The sequence below is a fragment of the Protopterus annectens genome, chromosome 14.part0 (genome assembly GCF_019279795.1).
Source record: "Protopterus annectens isolate FY-2018-M chromosome 14.part0, PAN1.0, whole genome shotgun sequence".
In the NCBI taxonomy this organism is placed as follows: domain Eukaryota; kingdom Metazoa; phylum Chordata; order Ceratodontiformes; family Protopteridae; genus Protopterus; species Protopterus annectens.
In genome coordinates this window covers 642659898-642685921 of record NC_056748.1, presented here as the reverse complement: position 1 = coordinate 642685921, position 26024 = coordinate 642659898, and the positions used below count along the sequence as shown (strand labels likewise).

Here is a 26024-nt window from a genome sequence, read left to right as displayed (position 1 = left end):
CTTAACATATGGATTGATTCCCAAACTCCAGGAAAAAGACAAAGGTGGGAGGAAGGATCACAGTTTAAGGGTTGGTAAGAAGGCCCTGCAAAACTGCAGAGGCAAAACCAGCCCTGGATTTAGAAAACTAGGGTAGATTGTAATGCTTTGTGAAAGTATGGACAGAAGGTCAAGTAGCTGCTTCTAGAATGTCCTTAGTAGGCACACCTCTCAGAAAAGCTGCAGAGGTAGAGGCTGTTCTAGTAGAATGGGTCCTAATACCCTGAGGGGGAACATTCCCCTAAGTAACAAAAGTGAATACAATGAGCAATCCATTTGGAGATGGTTTGTTTCAAAATAGCTTTACCCTGAGCCCCAGGAGCAAAACTAACCAACAACTGTTCAGATTTTCGAAAGGATTTAGTCCTAAGTAAAATCTCAGCTGTCTATGCACATTGAGAGTGCAGAATCCTTTCCCCTTTATTCTGGGGATTGTTGAAAAAGGTAGGCGGGTGAATAGACTGGTTAAGGGTTAAACTGGCAACCACCTTAGGCATAAAGGTGGGATTAGTTCTCAGAGAAACCCGATCTAAATGAAAAATAATGAAAGGTTCTACTGCCATTAAGGCTTGCAGCTCCGAAACCCTTCTGGCTGAAGTAATAGCTAAAAGAAAAGCAGTCTTCCAGGAGAGAAACTTCAAATCTGCAGAGGCAGCTGGTTCAAAGAGAGGTAGAAGTAAGCTTTTCTAGGACAAAATTAAGATCCCAAGCAGGAGTATGAGCTCTTCTGGGAGGTCTAAGATTGCTAGCTCCAATCAGGAAATGCTTCATCAAGGGGTGCGAAAAAATGGGTGGCTCAAAAGAACAATGAGCAGAAATTGCTGAAGCATGAATTTTGATTGAAGAAAAGGAAAGTCCACCATTAAGCAAGCCTGCTAGGTAATCAAGAATGAGGGAAAGAGAAGGACGAGAAGGGTCTTCTTCTTTAGCCTGCATCCAAGAGCAAACTCTCTTCCATTTATCTGCATAGGATTTTCTGGTGCTAGTCCTCCTGGCCTCGAAGAACTTCAACCACCTGTTGGGAAAGATTTAAAGTATTAGCCAGGCAGTTAAATGCAGAGTTTGAAGATGAGGATGAAGAAACTTTCTTCCTTCCTGAACCAACAGATCTGGTACCAGGGGATGATGCCTGGCGCTATAAGAATAGCCTTTGGTTTTTCGTCCCTTATGTTTAACAGCACTCTGGGAAGAAGAGGCAGAGGAGGGAATGCATAAATTGAGAGTTGTGTCCATGGGAAGGACAAGGTGTCCACCCCTCCAAGCTTTGTTGTGAAACTCCCTGGTGCAGAAGGTTGGAAAGAGATGATTGGTGTGAGAGGAGAAAATATCCACTTGTGGAGTGGCCCAATGCTGAGTGATGCAATGGAAAATGACCTTGTTCAGCTGCCACTTGTGAGGATCCAGAACATGTCTGCTCAAATGATCTGCTAAGGAGTTTAGTCTCCCTGGAAGATACTGGGCTATTAGATGTATGCCCATGGAAGCTGCTATGGACCATAGTCTCATGCTTTGTCTGCACAAGGGGTAAGAATGAGTCCCTCCCTGCTTGTTGATGTACCACATGACTGTGGTATTGTCTGTCCTGATCAGCAGAGTCCCAGGGTAAAGTAGGTCCTTGAAAGCCAGCAAGGCCTGCTGCACCGCCATCAATTCTTTCAAGTTTATGTGCAGATGAATCTGCTGGGTGTTCCAAGTCCCCTGTATGCCCTTGCCTTCCAGATGAGCCCCCCCATGCAAAATTTGAGGCGTCTGTGGTGAGAGTCTGGCTGGCAGGTGGTGGGCGGAAAGGCAGACCCTTGTTCCGAGAACAGGCTGTCGCCCACCAGAGAAACTCCATTTGTAGACAGGGAATTAGGGGAAGAATCAAGTCTAAGTCCTGTGTGTGTTGACACCAAATATTCTTGAGGTACCATTGAGGTTTTCTAATATGCAGCCTTGCATATGGGATTATCAGAATACATGAAGCCATGAACCCCAGTGCTTGCAGGAATTGCCTTGCGGAGAGCTGGGTCATGCCTGTCAAGTTCATGAAGTAAGCCGAAAGATCTTCCTGCTTCTCTTGAGGGAGGAATACCATCTGGGTAGCTGTATTCAGACTCGCTCCCAGGAAAACAATCTCCCTTGTAGGAACCAACTTTGACTTCTTTTCGTTGGGAGTGTAACCCAAAGAGGTGAGGATGTTCTTCACGAAGTCCAAATCCTTTTCTAGTTGTTCTGGGGAGTTTGCTTGAATGAGACAGTCATCCAGGTAAGGATAAATTTGAATATTTCTCTGCCTGCAAAAAGCAATGGCTGGAGCCAGGCATTTCATAAAAACTCTGGGAGCAGTAGATAAGCCAAAGGGCAGTGCAAAGAATTGGAAGTGTTGCTCCTCAGCCCTGAAATGAAGGAACTGCCTGCAACTTTCCCTTACTGGGATGTGCAGAAAAGCCTCCTTGAGATCCAAAGTTACCAGCCATGAATCCTTGCCCAGCATGGGTAGTAACTGTTGAAGAGTGAGCATCTTGAATTTGGGAATCACCAGAAAAGTGTTTAGAATAGACAGATCCAGAATAGGGCACCAAGGTGCCCCTTTTTGGGTACCAGGAAAAGTCTTGAATAAAAACCTAGGCCTGCCTGATATGCAAGAACTGGCTCTATAGCCCCCATAGTCAGTAGAGAAGAAATCTGATTTTCTACCTCTGCCCAGAGAGTCCTGGGTATGTCTGGGTACCCTTGTAGAACAGGGAAGGTGTGAAAATAAAACTTGTAACCTTGGTTTACTATATTGAGCACCCATTTGTCGTCTGTGATGGTACACCATACCTCTTGCGAACCTGGCTAACCTTCGCCCCAAAGGAAACCCAGGGCCTGCAGAGGTAGGCACAAGAAGGCCGGAGTCACTGAGAATGCTTGCTTTGGGAAGCTGGCTTAGAACTCCCTGATTTAGCAGAAGAATGCCATTGTTTAGCCCTGTGAGGGGCAGAAGCCTGCCCCTCTGGAAGATCTGAAACCCCTAGACCTAGAGTGACCCTGCTCGCCAGGATCAGGGAAAGTCCTATTCTTGGAAGGATAATGCCTACTGAACCGTGGAGGCTGAACCTGAAGGAAGCCTTTTACAGCTTGCATGGATTTCGCCTTATCCTCCAACTTCTTCAGTACCTCCTCAGCCTTATTACCAAAAAGACTGTCTTTGTGCAAAGGAACATCCAGCAATTTAGATTTAACAGGTTCAGAAGGAGGCTGCTCCCTGAGCCAAGCATGCCTTCTAATAACGGAACCAGTGGCTGCTGATCTGCAGAAAACCTCCAAAGTGTCAAAACCACAATGAAGTGAATGCTTTAAAGTGGCAGAATTCAGAACGTCTTGTAAATCTTTGTTCTCCAACATGGAAGGAATATCCCCAAATTTAGCCTCAATAGTCTCCAAAGTATGCTGCTGATACTTAAGCATGTGAAAAAGGCAATTCATAGATCTAATGGCAAGAGTTGCAGAGGTACAGACTTTTTTTACCCCACCTATCCAAGGCCCTAGACTCTTATCAGAAGGCACAGGGTTTTTAGCAATAGTAGAATTAACACCCTTGGGGTCTTGAGAAATAATTTCAGGATCAGCGGTAGGGTTTTTAAAAAGGAATTGATGAGAATCAGGAACCCTGTAATACCTATCAGGTTTTCTGGGGGCAGGAGGAACAGAATTAGGAGTTAAAGAATTTTCCATGAAAACATCATCCACAACTTCCAAAACTGGACGTATAGCCAGAGGCTTATGCTGTGGCAAATCCAAAAATTCCCTGATTCTTTTCTTAGACTGAGGAAAATCCTAACATTCCCATTTAAAGTGCTCCCTAAGAGTATTCAAAGTATCCCCAAAGGAAAACTCTTCTGGAGGGGAGACAGAAGGGATAGAGTCCTCAGCATCAGAATCCTTAAAGCCAGAAAAAAGTTGAGAATTTCCTTCTTCAACAGCAGAAATACTGGAAACATCAGAATTTGAGACAGACAAAACATCAGGAGACAATTCCCTAGCCCTTTTGGAAGGGGGGTGGGATGAGAGTCCCTAATCAGGGAAAGGGCACCAGCCATCTTTACCAACTGGGACTGAGGCACAGGAGGGGAGGCAGACACCTTCTTGTGAGTAGGTTTACGGCTGGAAGGTTTGCTAGCAATCCGGAGGGACTCGGGAGGCCTAAGAAATGCAGAAGTCTGAACTAAGGTAGTCAGTCTGGTTCTTGTCTCATGTTAAAAAGAAGAGGCGTCAGGAGCCGGTGCCTGCATAGCAGCTCCAGATCCATCTGAGGCGGCGACAAGCAGAGGGGTCTTAAAAACTGTCTCAGGTTTCAACTTTCTGTTACCTAAGAAGTTCATTTGTGAGTGTTCTGCCATTTCACACTGAGCTTGATCGAAGGAAGGACACCGAGGAAACTCGGAGCTATAATATATAATATTAAGTATGCTGTTTTTTGTTTATTTTGTTCTTTATTTCTTTGTTATTTATAGCACTTTGTGTACTGTGTATTTTTCTAGCTAGTTTCACTGTGTGTGAGGTATTAACTGGAAATTGTCCACTTTTATTAAGCATCTGTTGGGTTGTTTGTAATAACTTGTTGCAGTTAAACTCTTTTTCTAGAGGCTCCTTTAGCTGTTTAAAACTTTCATTTAAAGGCTCACTGCTGCTTTTCAGGTGTGAGAAACATTTTTTGCAGTTTGTTCTAAGTAGTGGGGATATTTGTAGCATTTCCATATTCAGGCTTGTATTTGGGCCTAGTGTTTGTGGAGGCTGTGTGTCTGAGCACATATTCAGGGACATCTTGGTTTAGCCAAAGCCATCAGGCATTTCAGTGAGAGAGAATTGTTTGAGGTCATTGGCTGACTGAGGTCACCTGGACTACAGCTTAGACTAAGCACCTCATTGGTTCTTTTGAGATTTCTTTCTTAAAAAACTGTCTCAGGTTTCAACTTTCTGTTACCTAAGAAGTTCATTTGTGAGTGTTCTGCCATTTCACACTGAGCTTGATCGAAGGTAGGACACTGAGGAAACTCGGAGCTATAATGTAAAACATTAAGTATCCTGTTTTTTGTTTATTTTGTTCTTTATTTCTTTATTTATAGCACTTTGTGTACTGTGTATTTTTCTAGCTAGTTTCACTGTGTGTGAGGTATTAACTGGAAATTGTCCACTTTTATTAAGCACCTGTTGGGTTGTTTGTAATAACTTGTTGCAGTTAAACTCTTTTTTTCTAGAGGCTCCATTAGCTGTTTAAAACTTTCATTTAAAGGCTCACTGCTGCTTTTCAGGTGTGAGAAACATTTCTGCAGTTTGTTTCCCACCCTCCCTCCCTGTTGGTATTTTATAGTTGGTGGCTTTGCAGTTGCCCGCCCCTAGTGTAAATTTGATCTGGGACCCTCCTCCCAGTCTAGTGTCATTACCTCATTCTACCCAGTACAGGGAGAACATTTGAGAAGACCAATCAGCTTAGTTCCTGCTATTCCTTTCTCTCTTTCCTTTCTCTCTTTCCACTTAAAAAAAATTATCTGCTTTTACTGTATTTGTGTTTCTTTGTACTTTATTTTGCTTTTGTGTCATCTTAAAAGTACTCAATTGTATTTATTACTGCTTGGTGTAACTCATTCTAAGCCTTTTAGTTTAAGCACTTGGGCTTCAGACCAGTTGTTTTACATTAAGAAGGTTTGTGGCCTGCACTGTGGTGGCAGGACAGGTAGCTTACATCCTTCTAAGTTGGGAACTGCTGATTAAGGGCTCAGTGTCTGTTATTTTAAAAGTGTATTAGTTCTGGTTTAAGCACTTGGGCTTCAGGCCAGTTATTTTACATTAAGAAGGTTCGTGGTCTGCACTCTTGTGGGAGGAGAGGCTGGACTCTGCCCTTCTGAGCTGGGAATTTCTGGTTAAAGGCTTATAGTGCCTGCATATTTGAACTGTTTCTTACTGAAATTGGTACACATTGTTTGCTGTAGCATAGACTAGATCCAAGCCTGCTGAATCTAGCTTTGTTTGTATGCTTGTTTGTTTGCTTATTTCCCTGAAACGGTAATTTCACCTAAAACGCGGCTTTTCAGCGCTTCTGTGGATCCCTACTGATATCTGCATTGCTTACTGTACTTATTTCCTTGTTTCACTTGAAAGAAAGTTACTGTTTGTTGTTTTTGCATTTAAGTTACCTGGCACTTGCTCACTAAGTCAGCACTAAAAAATTAAAAGCACTACACCCTCACAAACTCCCCTCGAGTACCTTGTTCCCCATTGGCCCTTTTTTTCAATTATAAAGGAATTCCCAATACTATTCTAGCATGTCCAAAGGTCAGTTGTCAATCTCCTCTCCGGTCCAGCTGGTGAATCTGGGAATCTTGAGGCAATGTTATAACTGCCTCATGTACACAGACAACCCTCTCCTCCTCCCAACAAATTCCAACACATGTGAGAGATGCAACCATATAGCCAAACTGGAGGCTAAGCTCTCTCAACTCAGTACTGGCGTAACCAGTCAGGAGGAGAAGGAAACCACACTCACTACAATTCCAGTCTCACATAGACCTACCATGACAGCAAACCAAACACAAACACACAAAAACATACTCAGAGGCTCTAAATAATAATCTGCCTAAGCAGCAGAGACCTCCAAAGCAGACACCCAAGCAACCGCTACCCCAAAACAAAACACGTGCAACACAGCTCATAAAGCCAGTGTGCCGAACAGTCACAGCCCTTAAGCCTAAACAACACACCTGATACACTTGTAATAGGTGACTCTATCATCAGGTACACTGATGTCCTGCTCACCAGGCTGAACAAGGAGAAGGTCACGGTGAGCTGCCTGTCTGGCGCTAGGATCCGCCACATAACACAAGCACTCAGGTCACTCCAAGGCAAGTACAAATATGACTCAGTCATTGTCCATACTGGTGTGAATGACCTGAGACATACGTCCCTGGACTACATGAAAAGAGACAGAGGAACTCTCTGAGCATGTAGCCCAGGCCGGTATGACCCTGACCTTGAGTAACATCTTACCCTCACCAAGAATGATGCCACAATATGAAAACAAGATGATCAATTTCAACAATTGGCTTAAGTATTGGTGTCATTCAAAGGGGATCCAATGCCTGTCAGCCTGGGATGACATGCTTGACAAGCCACGATGCTTCGCTAGGGACGGCTTGCACCTGTCACCCCTGGGCTTTCAGATATTGGCAAAGGCTCTTGCTACCCCCATAGTGCCTTTTTAGGCAAGGCTCAAAAGACAAACCCACCTCCATAGGTATCACAAGGGATAAGAAACTAAGAGTAATGCTACTCAACGCCAGAAGTCTAAACCTCAAGATGCACACACTCAAAACTCTCCTTAGCATGGAGAACATCGATATCTGTGCAGTAACAGAAACCTGGTTCAAGGCTCCCGAGAGCACCCCAGCACTACCAGGTTATACCTCATACCATGCTTTTCGGCCCCAAAACTTGGACCGAACCACAAAAGGAGGGGGAGTATCAATATTCGTCAAAGATACCCACATCTCCAGGTTGGTGGCATAGCACGAAGCATCATAGACTATCCATGTGCAACTAACAGTGGGTAAAACTGCCTTCCAGTATATAGCCTGCTACAGGCCACCCTCCCAAACCCAGGAACCCCACTTGGCCCTCCACAGAACACTGGAAAATATGAAGGTCACTCCAAACACCATTATATTGGGTGACTTCAACTACCCAAACATAGACTGGGAGCATTACTCTAGCTACAACACCCTAGCCCAAAGGTTCCTAGAATTTATAAACTCAAATGCTATGGAACAACTTGTTACCACTCCCACAAGAGGGGAAAACATACTGGACCTAATCATCACCAACATGGGGACTCTGTGCTCCAGACCAGAAGTGTATCCCTCACTGGTAAGATCAGACCATAAACTAATCTCACTGGATATTCACATCCCGACCCCACACCGTGCCCAGAATGCCACAGTGAATAACTTCTCTAAAGCAAATTTCACACTCCTCAAAACCGAAGTGGAATCTTTCAAAGCCCCCGGGCCTGTGGAAAATACGGCCCAGACTGCAGAATCCTTTATAAACGCATTCTATGAACATCTTCAGGAATGCATGGATCTTGCAATCCCAAATAAAACCAAGACCCAATCCTCCAAAGGCAGACGTCCTGTCTGGTGGACCCCAGCCATAAACAAACTATACAATAGGGGGAGGAAGCTACTACATGATAGAGCAAAATCCCAAAAAGGGAAGGCATCTCTGATCAGTATTAGCAAAAAACTACGGGTACTCATAAAATCGTCTAAGGCCAGCTTCGAGAGAAAAATTGCACAGGACACTAAGGATAATCACAAGGCTTTCTTTAGTTATGTTAGGAACCTGGGTGGGAATTCCCAGATATGCTCAGAATTAGTCCAAAATGACAAAAAATACACCGAACCCACAGACTTTGCCAACATCCTAGCTGACAGGTTCAGCGCAAACTTCTCCCCCCCCCCCACCAAAAGGCAAATATCTATCCCAGCAGAGTGCTGCCCCCCTGACATCTCAGATGCTCAGGTAAGAGCCGCCCTCTCCAAAGCAAAAAACACAGCATCAATGGGACCAGACGGTGTCCCGGGCTGCGTCCTACATGAACTCCAAGAAGAGCTAAACCCAAACATAAAACTACCGTTCAGTCTCAGCCTTACTACAGGATATGTACCCAAAGAGTGGCGTACAGCAACAGTGGTCCCTCTCCACAAAGGTGGTACCTCAACGGATCCCGGAAACTATCGCCCCATAAGCCTGACTGGCTTGGTCTGCAAAGCTATGGAAAGGATCATCATGGACCTCATAAATAAAGATATTGGGGACCTACAGACACTGGATCCTACCCAGTTTGGCTTTGTTAAGGGCAGATCCTGCCACTTAAACCTGGTCGATTTCTTTGAAACAGTCACCAAAGGCCATTGACGAGGGGAAGGTGGTCCACACAGCCTACCTGGACTTCGCAAAAGCCTTCGATACAATAACCCACTCGGGCATTATAGATAAGCTCACCAGCTTAAATATAAACCTCTATGTCACTAGATGGGTTGCAAACTGGCTCAAGGACAGGACCCATATGGTTAGAATTGCTGGAGCCATGTCAGACTCCAAACCAGTTAACAAGTGGCGTCCCACAAGGCTCAGTCCTGGGACCTCTCTTGTTCGGTATATATTTCTCGGATGTACAGGCCAACACGGAAGGACTGTGGCTGACCAAGTTCGCAGATGACTGCAAACTGGGCGCCATAATCGACTCTCCAGCCGAAACAAGCATCCTCCAAAATGGCCTCATAGAAACAGACAACTGGTGCCAGAGCCATGGCCTCAAGCTAAACGCCAAAAAGTGTATAGTCATCCCCTTTGACAAAAACAAAGTGCCCACAAATTACCACACAGGTGGTAATCCATTAAGTACCGAAGAAGTAATTGGGGACCTGGGGAGCCAAGTTGATAGCAATCTCTCATTTGACAACCACATGGCCAAACTGGTTAGAAAAACATTTTATATAGCCCACCTAATCATGAAGGGATTCACATCTAGATCAGGGGAGGTCATCATGCCTCTTTACTCATTCCTCATCAGACCCATAATTGAGTACAATGCCCCTTTTGGGATGTACCTTACCAGACACCTGCAGCAACTGGAAAGACCCCAAACGTACCTCACCAAGAGGATCAAAGGGCTCAAACAGATGCCATATGTTGCCCGGTTAAAAAAACTCCAGCTCTACTCAGTGGCATACCGCCTGCTCAGAGGCGATCTGTGCCTGACGTATAAAGCCATGTCCAACCCGGAATTAATGGACATGCTGCACCTCAGAAAATCCAAATCCCATCGAGCTACACGCTCGAGAAACTTGAACCTCAGCACTGAAATAAATAGGACATGCTGGAGGGATAGATTCATAACCCAGAGGCTCCCTTCACTCTGGAATAAAATCCCAGTCCAGGTTAGGCAGAGTCCCTCATTGACTCTCTTCAAGAGGAATCTTGATGAGTGGATGGGAGATCGTAGGTTTACCCCGGTATCACTTCTGTGTCACTGTTAGACAGAGGCACAGTATACTAACCTTGAAAAAGGGCATAGCAAAATTAATTTAAAATGGGTGGCGAAAGCCAAACACACTCTGGCTAGGCTTATAAATGCCCTAGGGCAGATAGCGTAGTATGAACCTATGAACCTATGAAGACGAAATAACAGCCTGCGGCTGAAAATCTGCAGCCTGCAGGGGCTGCGAAAGCGCCTCACTGGCTACTGTTGTGCTGACGACCAATTTAACCAGTGCGTCATCAGCAGATTTAAGCCTAGACCTGTCGCGGTCCTTAGCTTTGTGTTTCCTAGGTATATCCGAAGTCGGGAGACCAGAAGACGCTATACTGACAAACTTAGGCCAGACTCCGAAATGCTTATACAAAATCTTAGCTCTACGGCGTATGGTACGTGGGTTAAAGTAAGCACAGAGATCGCAGTTAGGGACGTCGTGCTCAAGGCCCAAACAAGTTATACAATAGGATTGAAAATCACGGTGCGGAATCGGTTTTCCACAGGCAAGACAGTTATTAACTTTATCTGACATTCATTAAAACAAGAAAAGAGGATCCCCAACGGGGTACTTATCTGAAGGCGTCTTCAACTTGGTAGTCGGAAAGCAAAAACAAGGTAAACGGCCGATCGGCACTAGTGCGAATTGCATCTGCTTCGGGCTCCATGGCAAGAAAGACTGAGGAAATGGCATTGGCTGCCTCCCTTTATACCTGACGTTCTGGCATCATTTTACAACTGACAGCAGCCGACGTCATATACAGAGGACTTTGGTATTCGAGCTGACTGAGGGCTACCGAGAGCCGGATAACCATATGTTAGGACTGCAACAGAGAAAAACGAAGAACATCTTCTTCCCCAAACTAAAAACTGAGGAATTCCCCTAGGCCCCTCAGAAAAAAAAAATCAGCCATGATTCCCTCTGAACGTCTGAGATGGACGCCTGCAAAGCCTCTTCAGACATGCTGCCAGCTAGATCCTCAGCGGCCTCCAACACGATCGTGGCAAAGAAATCAGACAACACAGCAGTGTGAGCCTCCAGGTTAGTAAAGACCTCGGGAGAAACCCTTGGCACAGGCTGGGCAGTGGAAGATTCCGGTTGTACCTTTTTAGCTTCATCTTCCCTAAAAGCTTCCTCTCGGGGCAGGAGACTCCTTTTATAGTATCTTTAGTGAGTAGTTAAAGACACTGATTCTCAAGATGCAAGGAAAGGGAAGAAAGTCTACTGCGAAAGTTTTTGGAACAAACGCCTGACAAACAGAACAAGACTTATGGTCATGAGAAGCATCTACGCAAAAAAGAAACTTATCATGGCAGTCTCTATGGGGAATCTGTCTCACACACTGGCATTTACCCTTCCTCTATGACATTAACCTTAAGGAACACAAAAACAAGAAAAAACAAAATGCCCAATGAGGCACTTATCTTGCATAAATAGCAAAGAAGTTTAGGATGTCACTGGAGAAGAAAAATGCATTCAACTGGCAGAAAACAGAGGCAGGTAAACAGACTGATGGTGTAAAAGATATGTTCAGACTGCCGGCAAAGAAGTTCTGTTTTTGGCAAGCCTGAATGTCAACTTTATGCCTTACATTAGGCAGGGAGTGTATGGTGACGTTTGGCATACGTTTTAAATTCAGAAGTCTTTGGAAAAGTGGCCGGGCGTTGGAGTTTCACAACAGGGAATCCCATATAGTTAAGAATACTGCAGCAGTGCATGTAAACACATCCACACTTGCCTGGGACAAGACAGAGTCACTACAATGATCTTGAGGGATTCATTCTGAATCTTCAGAAGTTCCATGGATATTAGTGGAAAGGGTGGAAAAGTATACAGGAACATTCCTGTCCAATGAAAAAAGTGGCATCAGTCTTCCAGGCCCAGCTGACTGTTCAGACAGGAGGAAAAGAGGTTCACTTGAGGAGCTGCCCACAGATGGGTCAAATCTGTGGAAGACCCCCTTATCTATTTACCATTCTTGAGGATTTGCATTTTCCTGCTCAGCTCTTCTGCCACAGAGTTTTGCTCTGGCAGAATGTAGGATGCCTGTGCTGTAAAGCTATGTTCCAAACTAACAAGGCTAGTCTGCAGTGAGGTTATGAGTTGGCTCCCCCTTGCTTGCTGATGTACCATATGACTGTGATGTGTCTGTAACAACTTGAAGAGGTCCAGGGGACCAAAGATAATTTAAAGAGCTAAGTGCCTTGGTCAGGCAAGCACTTCATATATTTATGTGCTTGCATCAGTCCTTGGTGTTCAACACACCTTACACTTTTAGTCCTCCTGAAACTGCTCCACAAGTGAAGTCTGAGGTGTCTTTGGTGACCGACTACTTTTGAACAGGGTGGGAGAAATGTAGACCTGGATTTAAGGATATCTGTTGTCTGCACCAAATGACTTCCTTTCAAATAAACCCCAGCACTGAAATCTAAGTCAAGGGTGCTGGTGTTGGGACAAAAGATACTTCAGACACCACTATCTTTCTCCTGTGGAGTTGTGCCAGGGGTATTATGAGAATCATAGGAACCAGGAGACCCAAAATACTGTGGAATTCTCAGTGTCCAAAGTTTGAGTGGAAAACCCTAGAAACAGCTCTAGATATAGATCTATTGTTTTTCCTGTGGAAGAAAAGCTCTTTGAACCTTGGTGTCTAGTTGACATCCCAGAAACACAATCTTGTGAGGAGTCAAGAAAGACATTTGAATGTTCCCTTGGAATCCCAGCTTATGTAGGAGATCTCTTACCCAACAGTGCAATTTCTGACACTTGAAAAGACTCCGCAAAGATAACCAAGTCATCTAAACACCGAAAAATGTGGATACCCTATATTTTGCAATAAGCTATAACTGAAACTAGACACTGTGTGAGCACTGTTGGTGCAGTGGATAATCCAAAGGATAAGGCAAAAAACTGATAAGGTTGTGTGTGTCTGGATCACATTAAGAAATGCCTGAAGTCTGGATGAACATGAATGTGATAAGCATCCTTTAAATTTAACATTACAAGGAAACTTGAATGAGGAAGAAGAGGTAACAGGTTCTGAAGTGACAATTTGAATTCGGCACCATCACAAACATGTTGGGAAGACTGTATAAAAATCTACCTGTTTAGGGCCAGCTGTCTGACGGAAGAGAAAACTGCAGGCTGTAATGCGCGCACATCCTCCAAAGCTGACAGAACTGGAAGAATGGATGCAGGATGTGGAAAATTCTTCTGTGATAGTTCAGTATTTTCTAAGGGACTGAGAAACTTCAGTGTTCTCCCAATTAAAACACTGGCATAATCTAGAAATAGTCTCAGGAAAAGACAACCTACTACAGTGACAGTCAGAATAGACATCTCCACTGAGTCTGAATCAGAAGTGTGAGCAGAAAACCCTGCATCAGACCTTTCATCCTCATGCTCAGATTCAGAATCTTAAATCTCTTCAGGAAAGGAGGTATCCCTCTTTCCTTTACCAGAAGCTACTTTACAAGAAGGATCAATAGCCTGATTTAAACCCTGAGCCAGACCTAATGAATTGCTCCTGTCTAATGAAATTTGAGGAGTAGATACATGCTTAGTTTTCTGTTTCTTTTTGACAGGAAAAAAATGTGACCAACGTTAATAAAGTAAGCAGCAGCTTTCTCAGGGATGGACACAACATTCTGACAAAACTTGGAAGCATTCCCTGCTCCCTCTCCCAGAACTGACAAGAGTGGCTTCTCCATTGTCCACCGACGGGACTCCAATAACCGCAGAGGATGTGGCTAACTCCCAGCACATAAGGGATTGTAGGTGCTTTCTTCAGTGAGTATTCCAGTTAATATACAAGTCTGAACAGATACATGCCAAGAAGGGCATTAAACTCAGACTGGTCTAATAACGGTTGAGTAAATAATCAAGAACCAGAGGCAACTGGGCAAGGGGACCTGGTGCTTGGAATGGCACCAACTAGAACATAAAGAAAGTCTAAGTGAGGTTTAGGATCCTCCTACTTAAAGGAGGACATTTATTTTGGAAAATTTGGTCTCAACTAGAAGAACCTGAACATACAGCAACATAGCATATTCTTCATAGTGGTCAGCAGATATGTGGTTTCCTGATCAAGTGACCTTGAAGTGAAATCAGTTTTGGTTCAACAAAGTGGCAGAAAATATGATAATTAACTTCAAGCTTTCTTTACCTCGGAGTTTGCTATATTAAAAAAAAAATGCATGCAAGAGGTGCAACCCCCACCTAGAAATCTTTTTAACAGTTTGATATTTTAATTAGACTCTTCCAAATGCCATTCACTAAACAGTGACTCAATTAGAAGAACCATAACCAGTCAACATCTGCTTGACTTTTCCTTACAAAAAGTGTCTCATAACCAAGCTGATATGGTCAAAGTGGCACTCTCGCAGGCTGCATTTAACCAACTGCCCTGCAGCCACTGGGCATGAGTACCTTCTGAGAGAATTTGCCTAAACTCTTTACTTGAAGTACTATTTAGTCTAGATTGTGGATGTAGATAATGGTAACAATGAAACTGAAAAAAGAATGGTTAAAAAAAAAAGTAAAACGTAAGAACTAAAAAACTGGTGAGAAACTAAATAAGCTCTTAGTAATGCCCTATTTAGCCGATTACAAAGATTAATCATGTGTGCGTGTTGTTCATTATTATCAGCAATAATGACAGAAGGTATACCAGGTGTGATTAGGACTACCGGAAAATCTAGACCTTCATAGCTGAATTTGGCAGTGAAAGGTCAATTGCTGCACAAAAAAGCTTCTGGATATAAAATTCCAGATATTAAACTGATGCTTAAAAGATGTTTAGAAATCAGAATAGGCATTTCTAGTTCACAATCGAGCTAAAATTATATGCTATGATCTTCCAGTATCAGTACTAAACAGAATACAACATGTTTAATAATGTTAATCAATAATATGATCCCAGGCTTGCAGCTATAGCTTCTAGATGTGAGAAGAAAGCCATAACTTAGGGTTCAGCTTTTCTCTGATTGATTTCCTTCTTTGTCTTTGTGCAGGTATTGGCTTGCCTGGAAGCTCCAACTCTGAACATGCAGGTGGAGAGTTACTGCTGTTACCTGAGCTTCCCTTTACAGCAGATTCCTGAGGGGTGACCACTGGCCTTTGTAACTGCCTCATTAGGGAAGTAAGCTTGTTTTCAAAAGAGAACATTTTGAGACTGGAATCCACATTATTGCACATATTTTCTTTCTGAGCTTGATTTATGCTCGCTTGAATTTCTGTTCTGTACATAGTCTTGCCACTCGGTGGAAGTGAGGCTCTTCTTTTCTTTGCTTTTCCTCCATAACTACTTTCATCTGGTGATAAAATAGTTTTTTGCACAGCCACTGAGTGGACTTTGTCAAACAAGTCCTCCCATTGAGGGGATACAGATTTGTCTTGAGTACTGTGAAACTGTCCATCAGTTTCCTCCATTTTGTTGTGGATAATATCACATAAACTTTCACATTTCATGGGGGATCCAATACCTTAAAACAAAAAATACAAAAACAAGCAATGAATATATTTCAAATAACTTGTAAGCTCAATGTTTTGGATGAATTAAGAAATAAAAAAGCTTGTACATACTGACCAAGCATTGCACACAGAGTTCAGAAACTGGATACTTGTGTTCTACTCTCCATAAAGTTGTAGCACTTCAAAGATCATGAGAAATGTGAGGAGTATGCCATATGCAGACATTTATTCCCCCCCCAAAAAACAGTGCAAAATAAAACATGTTATTAGTAAACCGACAGAACCAAGACGCTCTCCTCCAAACAACGGAAGCCAATCTGGTGGCCCCTCGCCATAAACAAACTTTACAACAAAATAAAAGAGGAAAATCCCAGGATGCAAAAAACTCCCTTACCAACCTCAGTAAGAAGCTGAGATCACTCATAACATCCTCCAAAGCTAGTTACGAAAATAAAATTGCCAGATTCCAAAGACAACCACAAGGCATTCTATAGTTATGTCAAGAATCTAAATGGCAATGCTCAGATCTGCGCTGAGCTACAACAGAACGGCATTAAATATACCGATCCCAAGGATATTGCCAATATCCTGGCAGATTGATTCAGTGCAAACTTCACACCCCTCTCACCCCCTAAAGGGCCCATCTCAATACCGAAGGATTGTCAAATTCTGGTAATAACGGCCACACAGGTACAAAAACGCACTCTCCAAAGCTAAGAATACAGCATCCATGGGACTAGACAACATCCCAGGCTGTGTACTACATGAACTACAAAATGAACTGGCACCTCACCTAATCATAGCCTCAACTCAGGCTTCGTGCCCACTGAGTGGTGCACAGCTACAGTTATCCCACTCCACAAGGGGGATCCACCTTGGATCACGGGAACTAGGCCATGGAACATATTATCATGGAACTTATAAACAAAGACACTGGCAACCTTCAAACACTGGATCCCATGCAGTTTGGGTTTCTGAAGGGCCGATCTTGTCTCCTGAACCCGACTGACTTCTTCGAATCAGTCTCCAGAGCCGTGGACAAGGGTAAGGTGGTCAACACAGCCTATCTGGACCTCGCCAAGGCCTTCGACACCATCCCCACTCTGGAATCATAGATAAACTTACTAAGCTGAGCATCAATCCCTACCTCACTCAATTTGTTGCCAACTGGCTTACTGACAGAACCTACACTGTAAAAGTAACCAACTCCAAATCCAGCTCCAGACAAGTGGAGTACCTCAGGGTTCAGTCCTGGGACCACTCTTGTTTGGCATCTACTTCTCTGAAGTACAGGCCAATACTAAGGGACTCTGGCTAACAAAGTTCGCAGATGAATGCAAACTGGGAGACATTATTGAATCCCCAAATGATGTGGATATTCTACAAAAGGGCCTTACGGAAACAGATGCTTGGTGCCAGAGCCATGTGCTCAAGCTCAATGCCAAGAAATATATAGTTATCCCCTTTGGGAAAAAGCATGTACCCATGAATTACCACATAGGTGGCAGTACACTACTTAGGGACACAGGTGGACAGTGGTCGTACCTTCGATAACCACATCGCCACAACAATCAGGAAATCCTTCTATGTGGCACACCTCATCACCAAGGGCTTTTCATCCAGAAAAAAGGAGGTCACTGTCCCACTGTACTCATCACTCATTAGACCCATTATAGAATACAATGCCCCGTTTGGTATGTACCTCTCAAGACATCTGCAACAAATGGAAAGGCCACAGAAATACCTCACTAAAAGAATCACAGGCCTAAAGTAGATGTCCTATGCTGACCTAAAAAAACTCCACCTGTACTCCGTCACATATCGTCTACTCAGAGTCGATCTCTGCTTAACATACAAGGCCATGTCAAACTCAGAGCTGTTGGACATGCTACACTTAAAGAAATCCCAATCCCTCAGAGACGCACGCTCCAGCGATCTAAACCTTGTCATCACAATGAACAAAACATGCTGGAGGGATAGGTTCCTTACCCAGAGACTCCCCAGACTCTGGAATAGACAGCCCATACATGTCAAGCAGAGCACCTCTTTGGCCCTCTTCAAAAGGAACCTTGATGATTGGAAGGGAGATAGGAAATTCACCCCGGGGATCACATCAATCGCCCTGCTAGAGAGGGGTCCAGGGAAGTAAATACTGTGGGAAGAAATAGCCAGGGAATTGTTATGGCTAGGCTTGTATAGGCCTTAGGGCCGATAGCCCAGTACCAACCTATGAAGCTATGAACCAGTAGTTGCACAGAGAGTATATGCATCAAAATGTGGTGTAAATACTGCTCCAGATAAGTTACACATTAGCAGAAAAAGAATAGTAAAGATGCAAGAAAGAATGTTTTTCTTTTATTACAACCTCTGGATGAGAAGAACATCTCACACATAAAAGACTAATGATTTTTTTAAGGAAAATAAAACACGTTACAGTTGATGCTGACAGTATTTCTTTAACGATAGATGTTGAATCATTATATACTGTACTTCCACATAATTATTGTATTGAACAGTGATCGATTCTTACAGGAAAAACAATGGCACACCAGCATAACATGAAAGAACAGGTAAACTTTTAGACATGGTGCTTAGCTACAATTTCTTTACTTTTAATGGAAATTACTATAAACAAAAGACTGGTATATGTATGGCCCCTAGCCTAGCCAACAAAGCCCTAGGCAAATGGGAGGATTACGTTTATAACAGAAAATCATGCAACACATCATGGTGCATCGGAGCTTTATTGACAATATTTTTACTGTGTGGAAAGGAGACAGTGCTAAATTAGAAGACTTTATCAGCTATCTGAATCAAACTGCCAGCTTCCTACATTTCACTTCTTCATACAGCCTCACCTCGGCAGTCTTCTTAGATATGCAGATTACTAAAGACTTGGACCAAGTTAAAATTGATACAGATCTTTACAGAAAACCGACCAGAGTAAATCTCCTGCTACATAATAAGAGTCTCCATCCCACCAGGTTGAAATATAACGTTATTAAGTCCCAGGGCTATAGGCTGGCTAGGATCACCACAAATATAGAACCCTTCCTTAAGGACCTAAATGAACTCAAAAATGATTTTTTGGCAAGGGGATACTAAAGCAATATGTTAAGAAGCATTTTGGAACTTATAATTGAACTAAAAAGTACAGATGCACCAGCAGTTACCAGGCCTTATAGGAGGGTGTTAAAGAAATCTATGGACAACAAATCTAAAGACAGTTGCATTACAGCATTGTTAATGTTATTAGAGAGAACTGGGCCATAACTACTGAAAGCACATATTTAATGGACATCCTTGGAGATGCTTCCTCCTTTGTGTACAGGAAAGCCAGGAACATCAGGAGTTGGGTTGAAGGTAGGACCAGACCACAGGATACAAGCACCAATAAGTGTGGAGCCAACTGTCTTTTGTCAACATATACAGGATGGAGACATCTTTTTCTGCCAGTATTTAAAGGAAATGATTAAAACCAATGCAGGAGGTGACTAACTCAATGCATGTGGTTTACAGGGCTAGCTGCAATGACAATGAAGCATTTTATGTGCAGAAAACACTCAACAGACTTAAAAGGAGGATTTCTGGCCATCTTTCTAAAATTAGAGCCAAGTGCAAGAATAATACACCGGCATGGGACCTGCAGCTACACAAAAGACACACTGGCTTTAAATTTCAAATTATTAACCATGTGGACATTTTGGAACTGGAAAGGGACCATCCCTAATCCCTAAACTTAAAACGTGACAGCTGAAACTGAACTCTCTTAGAAAACGGGGGATTAAATTATTATTGCCCCATAAAAAGCATACTAGATCTCAGAAAACTGCTGTTTAAAAGACTGATATGGGCTGATTAATGCTGACATTACTTGCTTATATTGTGTTTAAAAACAAATATCAAACACTGTTTACTTCTTTTAGCACTAACTTACAATGTTATAAAGGATATACTTTCGGTGGCTCGTGTATACATTAATCATTTTTGATGGCTCCACATTAAATGCTACTTTAGATTTTAAACTGAACACTTTTGTTCATTTTCTCCTTTTTGGCAGTGAAAGTCTGATAGTGCACAAAATGTGCATGGGCCTAATCTTTTCCTTTTTTTTTTGTTTTAAAGGTTGTAATTACTCAAGTGCAGTCTTACACTCTCAGACTAATTGTTTTCTTAGTTAGATGCTACACTTTAACAGATGCCCAAGGCCTTAGTGCTTTATTTTGAACATTTAGTACTGTATTTCCAGCTTAGCAATTATTTTTTTTATCCTACTTAGGTTTTCAGTTGTATATCTATACACGTTCATTCATATTATGACTTGTTTTTGACACACAAACCTGATTATTTATTTGATACAAAAGTGATCTTTGTTAAAAGTTGTATATTAATATTTATTCTGGTAGATGTCTCTTGGTAGATCTTTTTAGTCAGTCATTTTTTGAGTTAGCTTGTTTCTTAATAAAGTTTTCATTAGTTGATTAGCCTATATAAAGTGTTAATAAAATGGTCTTGGATTGTAATTTGTCTAGCTTTCTAGATTCAGTTTTAGTTAACACAGTCTCTGATTACACTATGGTGTTAAGGGAGACTTGGCTAAAGAAATGATTGTAATGCTTTTATTGCTCTTAATAGAACCACCCTCTGTAACTACTACCTTGCCCCAAACAACCTGATTATATGCAAGGAATGTTTGTTATGCTTTTCATTATACTCAACTAGGATTGCTTGTTTGTGTGTTTCAATAAAGGATATTCCATTTTTAACTCACCATGCATAACATAATTTAGAAAGTGAACATCACACCCTCCACACTGCAAAGTTTCATCTTGGTTTATGTTTTTTTTAAAAAAAAACAGACATGAGTATGCCACTATTAAAAATAATAGTCACTATTATGGCTGCAGATATGCTAGCAAAAACAGAAAGCATGAGAGAAAGGGATAGCAGTAACCGGAAAATTCTGACAACCTTAGATGCTACCAAACATGTCTCTGGTATTCAACAGATAAAATGCAACCTTCCCAATACATTTGCCCCCCCCAATGTTAGCATTCAGATCACATTTTCTATTATAATTGCAGTTTGTGTAACTGGTGTCTTCTGCCTTTGGGAAGTGTTTAACTTTTCTTGTCTGTGGTACAACTGGAAAGTCAGTATAGCTGATTAACTATGGTGTGACAACAGGAGGTACTGCCAGTCATGCCAGGAGAAGTGGGGCAGTGGATGTGTAACATATGCCAGCACAACTAGCTGGAATTTTGTAAATAATTACATGTCATTTGTATATTTAATTGATTTGTACAGATGCTTGTGCTGAAAATACATTTGTGAGGTTTGTGTTAAAATGCATCGACAGTGTTTCCTGCTGGACAGAAAATAAACGTACATGCATTACTGCAACTGTTTACTGTAAATGCACACATCAAAAGAAACCTATACACTTCCCCAGAGAAGGATAGCTGCCTCTGGCTGTTTAAAGCCCTCATACTGACAAGTATTCAGGAACACTGGCCACTTTAAAGAACTGGCATAAAATAATGGATGCAAGTGTTGGGTCAAGTCCTTCATTGTTCGTAGTAAATGAACATTATTACTGTTCATATCCACCAAGATTATCTTACTATAATGTATGTGTACCTCTTTGTGTATGGTACAGATATGGAGTAGTTAGCCTATCAGTTTCCTTTTTATTCTGCACTTGCCCTCCAAGGTTTGCTGTCTGTCAGGATTTGGTAGCTAATTTTGGACCTGTATGTTTCTGGTTGCTGCTACTATTTGATATATTCCTTCTTATTTGGATAGCCTTGTGATGGACATAGTCAAGTCTGCTTAAAGCCTACCTTTTCTCATCCAGAGCCACATCATGGTCAAATGAGGCCCTAGGCCTGGTAATGGATTGGGGCCATCCTATTCACACAGCAGGACCCCTAGCCATTCCAGTGTCCCATTTCTTAGCTATTTTGCCCCAGTTACCATAAAAACGGTTCAAACCTGTCAGTGTGCCTACTACTTTCTTCTACAATGAATACAGATATTTAAATTTAATTTAAAACAAACACTAATTGCTAAACAAAACAATACAGTCTCGCAATGAAAATAGACTTAGCATTAACAATAAACTTCATTGTCCTTGAAACTCACATTCACTGAAACGGCACTGAAACCCACATTCAAAGAAAAGGCATATGGACAGAGATGGATAAAGTTCACCTTTGGACTGTTTTCAAACCACAGGCCCATTGCACACGTTTTGGATCATGCAGACATGCACGTACTCTTTGATTCACCTTCATGATTGTATTAAATTATATTCCTTGTGTAATACAGCACCATTTGTTACGGTGTGTTGTAAATTTGTAGTTTTGAAAATTTTTCCAGTGAACAATGTAACAAAATATATGAACCACTAAAGTCATAACTGCTCATTTCAGAATTTTTCAACCATAAAAGGCCACTTAATATTAGTCAATATGCACAATCTTTGCAGAAGTAAAAGTCATCTGAACAAGTCCACATTAAAGAGATCTGTAACTAATGAAGAGGCTACTGCTAGCAAACAATTTTATATTTCCTTGTTTTATCTACAAATGTAGTGCCTGCTGCCCTTGAAGAATAAATTGCCAATGGTAAGATGGCAATATTGCAATAGGGAATGGATTGCAAACAGACAACAGGTTCACAGTTACTAGGCATCTCATCCAGAAGACGACACACACTGGACTGAAGCACCCCCACCCTCCCTTAAAGTGCAACATAGCATCAGCAATCCAATCTACATACTGTAGGAGTAGAACCCACAGTCTTCTGCATCAAAAGTATGCCACCTGTTGTGCTACTAACATTGCTTTAAATTCTATAGCACAAATAGTGACAAACATTTTCTAAACAAAACAGCTGCTCATTGAAAACAGACTTAGCATGAGCAATAGTAAAAAAGAAGTTATGTACCTACTATAACGTTCCATGTTAGCTGTCTTCATCTCGCCTTCCTTCTTGCGGTTTGGGTTCGGAGCCGATCCTCGGCTCTGACTCGGCCATCTTCAATAGCTCGAGAGCTGTTTACTGGCTCGAGGCTACACCTTATCCCATGATGCCTAGCGAAAGCTACCCAGATCTCGTTTGTAATAGCTAATCCCAGACATAAGTTGAGAAAACCAGTTATCTAAAAACTGGTTGTTCAATACATCTAATTATAGAATGGGTTACGAAAAACCTGGCCAGGAGAACAATAAGGAAAAAAAAATACTCAGCCAGTGAAAACAAGAACTCCTCTCAGTCCACTAGGCCGGGGGAAGGAGGGAGGGATGCAAGAAGGAAGGCGAGATGAAGACAACTAACATGGAACGTTATGGTAGGTACATAACTTCTTTATGTTAAGTTGTCTATCTCGCCTTTATTCTTGCTGTTTGGGATAGCGTTCCTAGCACTTAACATCCTGGGTGGCTCATTGGAACAGACTCTTCAGAAAAGTGGAACCAAAGTCATCTCTGCTCCGGGAGACCATATCCACCTTGTAATGAGATATAAAGGTATGAGGGTTTGCCCACTTGGCAGATGCACAGATTGAATCTATTGGCAACCTAGACTGAAAAGCTATGGAGGTGGCTAATGCCCTGGTAGAATGACCTTTTGGTAACTCTTTATTCTGTAACTGGTAAATAAAGGTAATAGTATTAGATAACCATCTGGATAAGGTCACCTTGGAAACTGGGAGGCCTTCTTTGTTGAAGGCATAAGAGAGAATAACTGGTCTGACTTCCTTAGTTCTTTAGCTCTATGAAGGTAAAAATACAATTGTCTATGAACATGCAGGTGGTGGAGCTTGTATTCTGCCTTGTTGCTGTGATTGGGAAAGAACACTGGGAGATCTATGGATTGATTTAAATTGTTCTCTGAGCAAACTTTAGGAAGAAAGGATGGATTGGTCCTCGGAGAAACTCTGTCCTTGGGAAACACCAGGTAACGAGGCGAACACATAGTGCTTGAAGTTCTGAGACACGCCTAGCTGAAGTGATAGCAACCAGAAAAAGTGTCTTCCAAGACAGAAACTTAAGGGTACATGATGCTGCCGGTTCAAAAGGAGGCAAAATTAAGGAAGTTAAGACTAAATTAAGATCCCAAGGAGGAGCGGGATCTTTCACTGGAGGTCTAAGAAGAGATGTTCCTCTCAAAAAAGCCTTACAGAGCTTATTTGACATGTTAGAATTCAACAATCCGATATGAAAATTTGAAATGGCCGCTAACTGTACTCTAATAGTAGCGGAAGCAGCACCGGACTGAAAAAGTTGTGCTAGAAATTCTAGAATTTCATGGACTGGGGCTGAGAAAGGATCCACATTTCTAGACTCTGCCCAGTAAGAAAACAGTTTCCATTTACTAGCATACGTTTTTCTCGTAGTAGACTTATGTGAGGAAACAATAATATCACGGACTGCTGGGGAGATACCGGAAAGCCTGGCTAAGGTTGGAATTGGAGTAACCAAGCTGTAAGCTGGAGTGTTTGGAGGGATTGATGCAACCCACCTAACTGATGAATCAGAAGATCTGGAATCGGGTCCAGAATCCAGGGCTGATCGACAAGGTAGGGGTGCAGGAACGGAAACCATATCTGTCGAGGCCAATAAGGGGCAATGAGAATCATTTTGCAACCCAAAGATTTTGCTTTCTGTATGAGTCTTGGTATTAGGGGAAACGGGGTAAAAGCATAAAGGAGTCTCTGAGGCCAATCGTGGACTAGAGCGTCCCTGGGTATGTGACCTGGAAGCGGAAGAAGGGAGAAGTAGTTGCTGCATTTGCTGTTGAGAGGGGTGGCAAACAGATCGCAGCAAAGCTGTCCCCATTTGCGGAAGATAAGATCGACAACTTCCTCATTCAGAGACCACTCGTAAGGCATGAGAATAGCTCTGCTGAGCCTGTCCGCTATGACGTTGGATCTCCCAGGGATGTGCATCGCAATCAGAAAACGTTGGGAGGAAATCTCCCATTGTCACAGTCTGAGTGCCTCTCGACACTAGGGGGTAGGACCTGGTTCCGCCCTGTTTGTTGATGTACCACACCACTGACATGTTGTCTGTTTGAATTGCAATGGTCTCAGAAGGAAGGGAGTCTTGAAGGGCTTGCAATGCCAGAAGCACGGCTCTCATTTCCAGGACATTGATATACAGATGGTACTTGTGAGGTTGCCAAGTGCCTTGGACTGACCTGCAAAATTAATGAAAACTAAAGAGGAAAGTTGTCCCAAAGGGGAACTAAGACAAGACTATCCTTGCTGCCAGCATAGGACATCTTGCTGTATGGGTGTTCCAGGTATTCCTCTTGCTGTGTTAGCAAGTACAAAGGCTTGGAAGAAGGAATCCATCCCTGTTCAACTGGACCAACTAGGAGAAATGAAGATTCTTTATCCACAAAAGGCAATTATGATTAACCTTGTTCTTTCAATTATTGCCCCTAGAAGCACTCTAGCAACAAATGGAATACTGGAAATGAATACTTTTGAGTATATCCCAAACAGTACCTTAGCTATTTCTCTGAGAGAAGACGACATGCAATAACCATTATTCCAGCTTATTAATAGCATATTCAAGCTATGAAAAAGTGCAATTGTGTAAATAATTTTACTATAACAGTAGATATTATAATAAATCACTGATGCAGTAGACTAAGCTATTTGTGTCCTTCCTCCAGTGACAGGCAGCTTTCAAAACTAAAGGGCACTCTCCAGGAGTTCCAACTCTCCAGACCTCTATGGCAGCTCCATATAAAAGGACAGAATTGCCAAAATAACAGCTTTATTGCCAAGGAAAGATCCCTGAAAAGAACAATGCTTGGAAATGTATCAAAAGGTAAACTAGATACGCAAGTGTATATACATCCACATCTTGGCAATACAGAAAAAAACTCAAAAGAAATGGGCTAGAGGGAGTGGAGGCTACTCTAACAGTGATCCGTTAGAACTTTGTTGAAAGATGATGTCAGTTTAGGGCCAACATTCAATTTCATACCCAAAATTGTATGGAGGAAAGCGAATAGTTTTAAACAAATGTTTTGGAAGCAAAAAATTCCTTTTATTAGGAGTTTAGGCATGATACAATGTGAAAACTGCTCCCTTTGTTACATATTGGATGTAGGGAGCAATATTGACATTAATGGATATAAAATCAATAAAGGAAAGTTTAATTGAAACACTAAAGGAGTGGTTTACATAGCTAAATGTCAAGCCTGCCCATCTTTTTATGTGGGCAAAAAGGATCAAAAATTTAGACAAAGGGTGTCTGAGCATTTGAGAAGTATAAATCAACATAAAGAAGAGAATGCGTTAGCAAGACATATAATTTTGTATCCTGAACATGAGATTAAATTCAAAATCATTCAACAAGTAAATCAAGATACAAGAGGGGGACCCACTAGTTTATTATTAGAGAAAATAGAACTGTTATGGCAAATAAGGTTGAATGC

At 42.2% G+C, this 26024-nt stretch overlaps 1 protein-coding gene across 1 annotated transcript in view; it reads right to left on the bottom strand.

The window, feature by feature from the left end:
• Positions 1-13589: 13589 nt before the first annotated feature.
• The window catches only part of RTKN2 (rhotekin 2), a 746431-nt gene continuing 733996 nt past the window's right edge, over positions 13590-26024 (bottom strand). Inside the window, exon 12 of the mRNA XM_044055605.1 lies at positions 13590-15577. Coding sequence (XP_043911540.1) covers positions 15033-15577 — 545 coding nt within the window. The 3' untranslated portion in view covers positions 13590-15032. The remainder of the gene's footprint in view (positions 15578-26024) is intronic.